Source organism: Chrysemys picta, chromosome 2, assembly GCF_011386835.1.
Source record: "Chrysemys picta bellii isolate R12L10 chromosome 2, ASM1138683v2, whole genome shotgun sequence".
Classification (NCBI taxonomy): Eukaryota; Metazoa; Chordata; order Testudines; family Emydidae; genus Chrysemys; species Chrysemys picta.
This window is the reverse complement of record NC_088792.1, coordinates 192,845,605-192,858,329: the sequence shown is the minus strand read 5'-3', so window position 1 is coordinate 192,858,329 and position 12,725 is coordinate 192,845,605. Positions and strand designations below refer to the sequence as shown.

At 40.2% G+C, this 12,725-nt stretch overlaps 1 protein-coding gene across 2 annotated transcripts in view; it reads right to left on the bottom strand.

Annotated features, from left to right (window-relative positions):
- LOC101938598 (lysine--tRNA ligase-like) overlaps positions 1-12,725 on the bottom strand; it is a 52,932-nt gene continuing 40,207 nt past the window's right edge. For both annotated transcript variants that reach the window (XM_005281464.5, XM_042860417.2), the window contains 7 exons: positions 12,056-12,218; positions 11,475-11,648; positions 8,123-8,208; positions 6,763-6,848; positions 5,739-5,865; positions 4,099-4,242; positions 1-2,610 (listed from right to left, as the gene is read on the bottom strand). In XM_005281464.5, the coding sequence (XP_005281521.2) occupies positions 2,551-2,610; positions 4,099-4,242; positions 5,739-5,865; positions 6,763-6,848; positions 8,123-8,208; positions 11,475-11,648; positions 12,056-12,218 (840 nt within the window). In that variant the 3' untranslated portion in view covers positions 1-2,550. The remainder of the gene's footprint in view (positions 2,611-4,098; positions 4,243-5,738; positions 5,866-6,762; positions 6,849-8,122; positions 8,209-11,474; positions 11,649-12,055; positions 12,219-12,725) is intronic.

The window sequence follows — 12,725 nt, the reverse complement described above, 5'->3', positions numbered from 1 at the left end:
TTTCACTTAAAGCTAAACTTTACTTAGTCTCAAGCACTTAACACACGTCCGCAACAGGTTAGTAAAACACCCGCAACCCTTGATAATTACACGCTGAGTGTGGCTCTCGAGTGACACAGCAGCAGGCTTCCGGTGACCAAATCCGTCCGCTGGTGGGGACCGCAAGATGTATCCAGAGGGAGAGTCCCCAACGAGTCCAACTACTCAAACTTTCCCCCTTATTTATACATTAGTAATGGAATGACATGTCCCTTAAAGAAAACTTGATAAGTAAGCAGTTTCAATGGCCAAGCAAGAGGTTCCTTCTGATTATTGATTAACCAGGTATGGGTTTTTCCAGAGTTTGTAGCCTTGAGATCCCAATAGACTTTCCTGTGGCACATCCTGCTCTTTTAAAATGCATGTATCAGCAACTTCAACACAATTCTTATCAGGAAGGATGTAGGGTCAAGCTGCCCTTTCTCTGGCACCCAACACCCCCACCCCCTCCTATGTTGGTTAAGCTGAGACTGCTGAGTAGGCTGCTTTTAGCAATAAGCCATAGTGGTTTCAGGCACTTTACTGGTTTGCCAAAATTTCCCCGTACACAACTAAAAAAGTATCTCCAGGTTTGTGTCTATTTATTGAAATATATACATTTGTCACAGTTGCAGGGTTAGATGTCTCCCCGTCCCTCTCTGGGTCTCAGTGCACCCCAAAGGTGACAAGCCTCAAACTTTCACCTCTCTAGCTATAATTATGTGATTCTCCCACTTCTAGACCAGGACCTGTGTTACAGATCCCTGTTTGCTAACCAGGATTAGCTCAGCAAACCCAGCTTAAATTCAGTTCCTGCAGTTCTGCGCTAAGGGAGCTGTGGCCAGTGGTACATACACAGTGACCATCCAATCTTTGAACATGGATTTTTAAATAGATTACCTACCTCGAGCTTACTATTCCTGTATTAGTAGCCAAGTAAGCCCAACTTCTTCAGATTCCCTCTGTAAAGTGTCTTTGGTAGCCATTCCCCTGAAACGGACTCCCCCCGCACTTCTCTTTCTAGAGAGTGACTAAGGGTGGAATTCAAAAAGGTATTTAGGTAATACCAAATGGAAGTCAAGTAGCTAAATACTTTTGCAAATCCCAATTGTTTAGAGTCCTTCTAGTCCTTAAGCTTAGGCATGATAAGTCTCTTAACATAGAGCCAAGGCAGGTAGGTCTTCCCAGTTGTTAGCCCAGTTCCTGTTCTCTTAACAATCCTGAAGTGGTTTACTGGAAGGTATTTTATGTTTAGTTATAGCAAAAACAAGCAGGAAATGAAATTAACAGCCCCTTTTGACTTAACACTAGTCAGAAAACATCGCTTACAGCAATTGCACAACCATATAGCATTCATGAATTAATACATAGCAACCCCACATCCATCACAACAATTATATATATTGTATATTGCTAATAGAAAATAATGGACACAAATCATAGGTGTGCAGGTATTGATACAAATCTGATTAACCCTAAAGCATTTCAGTCTTTACTTAGTTATATGAAATAGAGTTTGGTTATGTTGAAGACAAAAGGCAGATTACAAGGTTAGTAATATCAACCAAGACTGACCAAACCAAATTCACATCCGTGAACTTCAGTGGAATGACAAAGAATAAGTTGTTTGCAGGATTGTTGTAGCCATGTTGATCCCACAATATTAGAGAGAGAAGGTAGTTGAAGTAATCTCCTTGATTGAACTTAATCCTTAGAAGTTGAACTCATTTCCTTTGTTCCTTAAAGGAAGCTCGTCAAGGCTAAGAACCCCACAATTCAATTTTACCTATAGCAGAAGCCATTAAATTGAACTTTTGCCAGCTGTTTCTATAGCTTTCCTATTCCAAGTATAGGGGATAATTATGGAAGTTGAGATTCCACCATGTGGTAACTTTAATGACTGCTATGGTAGGTAAAAATACCTGCTTGTCAATCTTTGAAAGGGTCACTTTCAAGAATAAAGGCAATGGTCCAAATTCATCTCTTATGTCACGTCACTGAAAGTAATGCAGTCAGCATCTTTCACACCATCTCCCCAACTTTTAACATTCTGCTTTATTTCAGAATCTTCAAATCACTCTTACATTATCACAACAGCAATAAAAAGTAAACCATTAAGACTGTTCATGTGCAAGCTTCAGAGTGGCATATAATGTTTCCCTGCTTGTGCCTATCTGTTCCATTCTTATGAGCAGGCAGAGTATTGACATTTACAAGAGACCTGCTCTCCAAGGGTTTTATTATATGTACTAGGACAGAGCAGATAGCCACAGCAAAGGAAAAACATTAGGCACACACAGCTGGCATAACTGCATTCTACCTTGGAAAAGAGTTTTCCCCTATACAGTACTTTCCGTTTACAAAATGTGTCATTGTGTTGTTAGTCTAGCTAGTAAAATGCCACATTTTTGCAGTAGAGTAACTCTGTATTAATGTATTTTTCTTTAACAAGTTGTCTCAACGTTCTTGTAAATTTCCATGTGAAATTCTGACATGAGGTTAGTTCTTCGCCCTTTACCTCTAAACTGCACTTCACTCCTCTGACTGAGGTTTGTTTTCAATGGGCTTCATCGCTGGGAAGAATAGCACTTCCTAAAGCAGGGCGGGGAAAAAAAAAACACACACACCACAAGTCAGTGTTGCCAAACCCAAAACTTTGAAAAAATCATGAGTCAGGTCCCAAAAAGTAATGAAACTGGATTAAAAATGAGATTTAAAAAATGTTGGGTTCTTATTAGTCTTTCCATTTTTGAACCTCTTCAATGCACTTGGGTCACTTTTTCAAGTTTCTCTCTGCAACTATAAGTACTAGAAACTTGGTGGGGGGGGGGGGGAAGAAGAAGAAGAAAGGTAAGTTAAACATCAACTATCACAAGCCTTGCAATAAGATTGCAAGAATTGGCAACACTAATTATTGGCTTTAGATTCACTCCAATTAATTTGATAAAGCAAACTCTCAACCTTATTCTTAGTCACAGTCAAGACCCTTTTATCCTGTTCTAGTAGTAAAGGAGTCCTAAAGAGGGAGTAAATATCATTTACTTACAGATCAATGTAAGAGAGCCTTTGTGTAAGTGAGAATCAGGCCCTGGGTCTTCTGAATGCTGGACATTGTACATTGGAATTGAAGGCCCTTTAAATTCTTTAAGCATCTCAGCACTATTGGCTGGAAGTGCAGAGTTAAGCACCTACATTAAGTTGTAGTTACACTGACAACTCCTGCTCTCCTAATTCATGGTCTGGACCGGCATTGGTATTTGTCTCAATGCCCAGTCACCTGCCCCCTATTTAAGGATGAGTGCTACAAATACAGTTGTCAAAAGAGGTACTGACAAAGTAATATCGTTGTTTTGTATGACCCTTCAACGGGCAGCCACATTTGGCCCAGATGAGGGTACAGAGACAGACTATACCTGGTTTCTTAGGTACGGGGGAGGGATACACACTTCTAAAATATATGGATAAGTGCTTTTTGAATTTGACCTTAATGCTAGTGACCTATTGTAATTTACTGCAAGAAGCTGTAGGTATCTAATACTGAAGTACGGAGCTTTATGTACTGTACTGCTTTTCAGGGAGCTGTAGACTACACAAAGAAAAAGATGGGGCAGGGGTTCCAAACTTTTTTTGGTTTGATCCACCCCCAACGTGATCGAGCTGTACTCTGTTGCAACTGCCACATCTTACCTTTTTCCTGGGCAGAGATACTCGGAAGTTGGTAGGTGGCTGCCAGAGTGAGATTGGGCTTCCCAGCAGCGTGGCTGCTCTTTCCACCACATCACTCATTATGAAGGGGAAAGCTGAGGCATATTCAAACATGCCCTAAGCAGCAGCATTTGCAGTAAGGATGCACATGCAACCCTGGGCGTAGGACACCCCTTACAGGTTGGGGAAAGTTGCAGTATAGGACATTTTAAACCTATTCTGCATCCTTGTTTCTGCCTGCTTTACAAACAGCAAAGAGCTGCAGGGAAGCAAAATAATATTTTGCCTTTTATGGAAAAAATAGCAGAACCGTAACCATAGGCATAAAAACTACTTATCTACCTTTTGCTTTTTTCTAATTACAGCCTAACCCACCTTAATGTTGTTGGAGTCTGTGAGGAACATGGCAAGACGGTCAATTCCTATCCCCCAGCCAGCAGTAGGAGGAAGTCCATATTCCAATGCTGTGCAGAAGTTTTCATCAATACTCATGGCTTCTTCATCACCTGCTGCTTTAGCCTAGGGCCCCAAAACAATATGAACATACAGTATTTCAAATATCAGTTTGGAAGCCTATAGGCACTTGTAACTCAATGGTAAAAGATGTGCAGTACCAGCTATATGTCCCAAGTAACACCCTGACATTCTACTGACACATACTGCTGAAGCAGCAGCATTTTCTGTCAGCAGGGAAGAGGCTGGTGTTTATTGATTCAGTCTGGGTAGCTGTTGTCTGTATCTCTCCTTGACTGAGTTGCAGTTGAGTAGCAGAGCTGCAGTCCTTATGGATCTATATAACCGTGTTCTTCAAACAGAGGTGTAACACCTACATTTAGCTTTGCCCCAAGATAAAAAATTTCTTAAAAATATATAAGTAATATCACCTTAGCAGCAGCTCAGAAGGGCAGAGATTTGGTTGTGACTATGAGTAAATGACTCCTGAGGCTGATGATGGCAGGATACAAGATGGTCATTCACTATAGGAAAACCTGAGCTTAAAGTCAACTGGAGCCGTCCGGAGTGGAACTCTGATAAACATTTTCAAACCTGAGGGGCAGAAGCCCCGTGGCTCCAGGAAATATTCTTGATAATTTAATCCCCGAGGAAAGCCTTCTGCTAGACAATTCACCATGTAATACTAGTTACTTTCCAGCTGGCTAAAGTATCCTTGGTGAGGCTGTTTAAGCAGGGAGGATTCTTAACCCCTGGATGTAAAGTTATGAGATACTTCAGGTACTTCCATAGAGCAGACTTTATTGGGGAATAGACAAGGCATCTAAATGTGGTATGCTCAGTCAGCACACTCCACCTCCAAGTCTCAGAATGGAAATGTTAGCCAAGTGCAGCATCATGTGGGAGGGTCACACAAATACAATATGGCTAGAGAGTCAAAAAGCTCAATATGATTTCTGCTGTGGACCCCTTAAAAAAAAGGGTAACTGGTAATGAGTGTCATGGGCCCAAAACATTTTGAAGAACTGACTAAGCACTACATATAAACCTTCCCTTCTACAGCCAATCACTAACTAGAAGCATTGGTACTAGCAAGAGAAAGAAAAAAAAATGAAATTGAATAACATTTTTCTTTATAATTTGGGTTTTTAGAGAAAACCACTGCCTTCTGAAAAAGCTCATAACATGCTACATAAATGTAGACAAAAATGTCTGTGGATGTGAAAAGAAAATCCATCTTTAACCATGCTTCCATAATATCACAGGGTTTTTAAATCAGACAAATGACAAATAAAAGATTCAAAGGATTTTTAAAATTATATCTTACCCAAACCCAATTGAAAGCAGATGAACATATTTAGATGAAAGCCTCCTCTGAGTTAAGCACAGCAAATTTAGCCCAACCAATAATTCAGGTGCAGTGCAGAGAACATAGATCAGTTCAGCATTTGGCTCAACAACATATTGCCTTGTGGCTGTTAATTTTCAAGGCAAGAGCTTCCGTTCATTGCTCTTAAATGTAATATTTTAGTTCATACTGTTGTAATTTTGGAAGATGTTACCTTCGATTGGTCCTTAAAAAGCTCTCTCTGCCTCATTGGATCATTGAGCTCAGTGTAAGCATTGCAAATCTCCTTCTCCATCACAAAGAGTTCAAAACGTTCACTCAGGCCTTTCTTTGAACGATGCCTGGTTAGAAAGACAAAGTATGAGGCACGATTTAACATTTTGGTGTCCTGCTGCAGATTGGGATCAAAAATTCCAATAAAGAGTTCAACCCATACAAACAATTTAGGGTTTTGACTTCATTTTCAAACATCTTTCCCCTAGTTCTGTAGAAAGCCACTTAATTATACCATATGCCACTTATTTTCTGAAGTAAAATTATTTCATACTTATTAGAGCTGTGAAAAGAAAAAAAACTCACTACCAGCAAATCAGAGCCAAAACAGTGAAATTGTCATGGAAATTAAACATTTTCTAGAGTTAGTTTTGATTTTTTTCTTCCCTGCAACAACCACTTTTCTCTCTTTCAGGGGATGAAAGAGTGCCTATGAAAATGGCTGTTTCTCCAGAAAAATGTATTATGGATTATTTAAAATGGACTTTGAGACATATTTCCATCCTGGCCTTAACCAGACTTCCACTTTTGTGCCCTCAGTTTTTTAGGTGCAAATAAGTGTGAGCATAGTACAGGTAACAGACATCTATGTAGCTGGTTTCTGGGAACAATCATATTACTTTGACATATTAATGACCTAAATTGCATGCATGTAAACAGTTGTTTGAAAATCTGAGTCGTATGTCCTTATGTACCGTAATTGTGACTGAGTGTGGGTCCATGAAAGTAATGTATCTTGAGGGGATTCATTTTGCTGGAACTCAAAAACATCAACTCAAAAACCTCAGCAGCTGACTAACTTTTATATCATAATATAACAAAACAATAATGTGAACAGAAGTCACAATTTAGCTTGCAATAGAAAAACACTGTGACGAATAGACAGCTTTACTGAACCCTGAAATGAATTGAATATATGATTAGCTGAAGTTTAAAAATCCAACACTTGCACTGAAGTTACCTACCATTTAGCCAGAGGACTCATGATCTGGGGATGGTCACAAATGAATGTGGGGTTGATGCAGGAAACTTCAATAAACTCACCTACCAACTGCAAAGAGACAAGACTTCTGTTTTTCCCTTTTACTTGCATTTCATTTTGTTCTCAGTGTCATTTTATTATCCCAGATGGCACCAGTACGATTTCCATTCATCCCAATATTTGAGAGATTATTCCAATTTTGTCAGGCCCAACTAGTTTCAAGGATATTGATAGGCCCTAAAATCACTTTGGAGGCATATTGGGATGGACATTGAGTCCAAGCCCACTTTTGGGGCTCATTGTGAGAGGGAAGCGGACAGAAAGCATGAGAGGATGAGGAGCTATGAAAGTTAATACTGAAAATACATTAAAGCTGTAGTACAACCAGGAGAACACAGAGTTCAAAGACTACTGGGTAGAAAGACTCAAAGATAAGGAGCAACAGAAGGTCCTGTGGCACCTTTGAGACTAACAGAAGTATTGGGAGCATAAGCTTTCGTGGGTAAGAACCTCACTTCTTCAGATGCACTTCTTGCAAGAAGTGCATCTGAAGAAGTGAGGTTCTTACCCACGAAAGCTTATGCTCCCAATACTTCTGTTAGTCTCAAAGGTGCCACAGGACCCTCTGTTGCTTTTTACAGATTCAGACTAACACAGCTACCCCTCTGATACTCAAAGATAAGGGTCACTTGACTGCATCAAAGATGGCAATAAGATCTTCAGAGGATGAGAATGGAGTAGAGACGTCACAATTTGATCACTGTGAGTGGAGTTGGGGAGAAGCTAAGCTTCAGAAGAGATATCACTATTTCTCCTCAATAGTGGGAACAAAGGGAAAAAGGAAATCTATAATCCATTCTAATATTTTTAAGTTTTCAAAGGGATCTCAGGCAGTTAAGCATACAACCACATTTGAAAACCCCCAGCTCTAATCACTCTACTTAGTTACTAGTATATTATATGCACTATGGTAGAACCACAGAGTACACACTACTTGGAATGTTGTCAAACATACAGTTGAATACACCAGAATAATTCTGAAATTATTGACATCCATTCCAAGCTAACTAAAACCTCTAAAAGATCTTCTAAAAGAACCATATGATGAAAATATCTTTGATCAAGTTTCAGTAAAATCTCAACCAAGATTTTATATATGTATATATAATATGTAGATCTTCAATTTATATATACAGTATTATATATAAGGAACCATACAGAAATATGAATTGAAGTCATCCCAATACACATAGCCTAGCATATTAAGATTCTTTAAGTATTATGTAACCAAAAGTTGGAAAATGTAGCAAAATTATACATAAGCAGGAAAAAAATAAGAAAACCTTATCTAGAAGTCTTGCTGCAGTCCGAGGAGAACTACATTGGATTCCCTTCTTCGCACATAGCTTGTCAAGGAACTTTTCGGCCTCTGTAAATGAAAATAATTATAACTGTGTGTCAATAAAGGAGCTCGGCTATGAATGAATTTTGTTTGCAGTGGAACAAAAGAAAGGTACATTTCCTCTCAATATTCAATATCAACTGCTGCTTACAATTTAAATTTTGACATAACAGAAAAATACAAGCTCTGGAAACCGCCCAAGCTTGTAATTGTCTCCATAAAGGAGATAGGAGCAGGAGCTAGAAAAGGAAAGAGTCAGGGAATTTAAAGTTAGTGAAAAGTGTCAGATTTTCAGGCCAGATCTGTCATGTACAGACATTTATCTATCTATCCACAGACCAAGTACATCATGGGCAACAGCTTCCTCCAATTCCCCCTGAACCCGCCAGTGGAACTCTGCTCCAGCATGGAGGTCAGGGGAGACTGTGTAGGGCAATCTCCACTCCTATTCACTCTTTGTTGAGAATCTCAGCTGAAAGGGCAAAGGTGCCAATTAAGATAGCAGTTGCTGCAATACCATAGCCTATCCAAAAAGACTCCAATTTATTCAGATAGGCCACTGCACCACTGTCATCTGATACAAAGGCAACTCTCTTCTGTCACTTGGATTCCAGGCTCCATTTGAATCTGTGACTGAGCTGAATGACCCTATACCATATCACTAGTTCCGCGAGACAACTGAATTTCAGGTTTGGTCTTCCCTGCAGTGTTAGCTCGAGCTATAATGTGAGTGTTGCCCCTAATCTGACTCCTGCCTACAAAAAAAAATCTTACGCTCCTGTTCTAGCTGGCCCATCAATGGGGGTAGGTTGAAGTCTGAGTGCTGCTGATGCTGGGGCAAGTAATGCTGGGAGGTGGGCGGGCGGGGAACAGCTATTCTGTGCTGCTAATACCAACTGTGCAATTCATGTGTTATTTCACAGTGAGGCCACTCTCACTAGAGCTAGGCTAACTGGAGAGGCGTTAACACAAGTGTAGATAAATTGAGCTGTCCTTGCACAATGAGTTAATTCCAATTATCCTCTAGTTCCAGAACACACTCGTGTTTCTGCTCCCTCATCTTAAATCACCGCGCCTGCTACCATTCTTGAAAACCTTTACAGAATAATCATGTTTATCCAACCTCCATTTAATCACAACTCCCTTTTATTTGAATCACAATTATGTTCCCCAGCATGAATTGCTTTCTTAAGTTGCTCCCCCTTAATTTACTTGACCTCCATTTATCCAAATGTGTTTTCCTTGCACTTTTTTGGATATAAACCAGGTTGTACTGCATTTGCAATCTTAATTGTACAGTGATAGCTCTGCGTTCCATTGAAAACTCTGTAATTTCAGTCATACTGATGTGTTCTCATAGCTCCCATGCATAGACGCTAAACACATGGCTGAATTCATCCTCAGAGTTCTGCTGTGCTTCATTAGCATTACGTCAGGAGAGGCACCTGAGAGAATTGTAGCTTTGTATTCAATCTGTCCATTAGCCTGCATTTCATAACACAAGCCAGCTGCAAACAGAGAAATATATCTATCCTCTAGACATGGCCAGTTGCTTTCCTTGCATAACGATGGACATTTAGATCAAGGGCTGTGTACAATTCTTGTTTCCTTTTAAACCACTGCTAGGTCAGAATGTGGGAGAACAAAAGCTAAAAGGGACAGGAAGCAATGACTGAGAATCCCAAGCCCCCCAACTAGAAAGGAGCTCTTCTGTCAGCCACCTTCCTGTCCACCCCACTTACAAGAACCATCTGTATAAGCCATGACTATTCCTCTCTCCCAGTGTACCTATGTAAGGTATCCTACAAAGACACTTTTCTCTTGTTCCTTATACTCTTCCCAATCACCCCTTCTTTTGCCTGAAGTTCAAAACTTCCCACTACTGCAGAATTTCTGCCACCTCCCATCATTCCCCATTTTTTCCCATTATTCTCTTATGCCCACCCTTTCCTCTAACAGCCACACCTGTATTTCTTCTCTCTCTCCCCCCCCGTCCAGTGTTCCACCCATTGTTGATCTTTTCCTTCATCCTTGGCTCACTCCTCTTATATGCATAAGCTTTTATTCTCCCCCCCCCCCATTAAATCTCATTGCACCTGTGTTTCTATTCATGTTATTTCACACCAAACACCACGTTTTGTTTGTTTGTTTGTTTTGCTTTAAGAGTTAGCTGTGAACAGAGAAACCCATCCACCAAATGATTCTAATAGAACGAGGAAAGCAGTGTGAGCAAACAGCAGAAACTATTAACACAGCCTCCACTGGCTGAGGTCTGGGAACTCCTAGCAGTTTTCCCCAGTGTCTCAAAATTTGTTTCACGGGACACGGGACACATGCTTCTGTCTCTAAAGGGAATAGCAATTCTTGCTATTCCCTTTAGAGACAGAAGCATGTGTCGAATAAGATGCACTGAGGCAGCTCCTCTTTCTTTCCCCTCTATTGGGGTATGGAATCCCTGCCCAAGAACATCACCTCACTCCTACCCAGGAGTTGGGCTCCCCTGGCAGGAAGCCAGCTACTTCTTCATTCCTGCCTTGCTGCTCCCCTTCCACAGGGCCGGAATAAAGAGCCCCCTAATCCAAGTCCTCACATAGATATAGGGTACTTCACATAACATACACTGGTATGTATTCCTGATGCTACACCCTGGACCTGGGTAGGAAGTAATTCATGCTAATATAATCATGCAAATTAAACTTGTGTGTTTGTGCAACCATATAAAAACCTTTTTACATTACTAAATCACTTTTCTTTAACACCAGAATAGCAACTCATCCTTCACTGAGGCCTATTCATATGCCAGGCCTGGCATTTTTGTAGTCAGTAATTTTTCACTGCAATACAAAAGTGTCTTCTCACATTTCCACCATTCAAACACAGTGGACTCAATTTTTCCTGAACTTAAAAAAAAAAAAAAGAAAGAAAGAAATCACCTTTGGGCTGAAAGCAGAGAATAGAACATTTCTGTCTCAAAGGAATATTCAAGAGAAAGGCGTAAATAAGTGGGGGGAAAGTGACTCTAAATGGATAACCATACACTTTATGATAAATATTGGTATTACGGTAGAGACACACACAGACTTCTTTCCTCATCATAGAGGTGAAACTTAACCAGGGTGTGAAATACACTGTTACAAGAAGCGAGAGAATATCATGCAATTGCAAATCCTGTGAGACAAAAATTTCTTTAGTGATCATTGAAATGTCAAATGACTTTAAAATGAAAATGTCTTACTACTTAATTCATTACACCATTCAAAACCCAGAGACAAGCCCTGACAGATTTAATGTACCCTCAGTATCCAGACTTTCTGGTGCTGGCATTTTTTCTCCCGTGACTTTCTCCAATTCTTCCATCATTCTGACTCGTTTAAAAGGAGGAGTGAAGTCAATTTCTACTGCCTTTCCCTCAGGGCCATCTGGATGGTAAGTGATCTTGTAGCCACCTGTCACATGCTTCACCATGCCTTAGGGTAAGTAAAATGTGAGGTGTCAGAGAAGTCATCTTAACCTGATGAATTCCTGGACTTTTACACAAGCAGCTTGCAACATATTGTCTGTTTTGATCAAGAGATACCAGACATTACCTGATCATCATTTACTGCAATTTATTTGCAAGAGGGAAGTCAGGGAAATTTTTCTCCTGTCCCCTCATATCTTGTTCCCTGGATCTAATTATTCAATATTATCCAAGCAAGAATGTATTATCCCCCCTCCTCCCCTTTATATTTGTCAATTGCTTGCATTTTTATTTGGGAAATACAAGTTATGTACCTTTTTCCACACCTTTATGGTCTTTGAGTGACTCTCACCCAACCCAAACCACTGAAGTTACTCATTAATGAATGTATACAATCATCACCCAAAGACATACCTGACAGCAGCTGTTCAGTGATGTCCATGAGATCATTGTAATCTGCATAAGCCATGTAGAACTCACATGTAGTGAATTCTGGATTGTGGGTTTGATCAATTCCTTCATTTCTGAACTGACGTCCAACTTCATATACCCTCTCCAGACCTCCAACTACTAGCATCTGGGAAGAAGATCCAGATTATTCCTTAGTGACTTTCTTCTTGGGAGTGGGGAGGGGGGAATAATTCTACATTACAAGTGTCTAACAAAGGATGATTAGCCATACTATTCACCATATGTTAGGTGAAGCAGTATATATGGGGATGTGATCTTTGCCAGTTTTTCCTGCCAATTCTGTATGGCAGTCCTTCACTGAAATAATAAGAGCCAGCCTAAAATTAGAATCCAGTCTTGCAAGCCCTCTGTATATGCAACTCCCAGTGACTGCCTGTTGCTTTCCAATGCTGGTTTGCTGTGGGAGGGGCCTTATGGAAGGGGGGTCCTTAGTATTTGGGACTGAGAACCAGTATATAAAACACAAAGTCTAAACCCACTTTTTTAAAGAGATGTTTTACAATTGGTAGGTATTTGCTTTTCCTAAGCGTAAATGAACGGCAAATCTTACAGGCAGATCCGTGAAGATTTAGGTAGCTTTAAATCATGCTGCAGCACCAATGTGAGAGATATG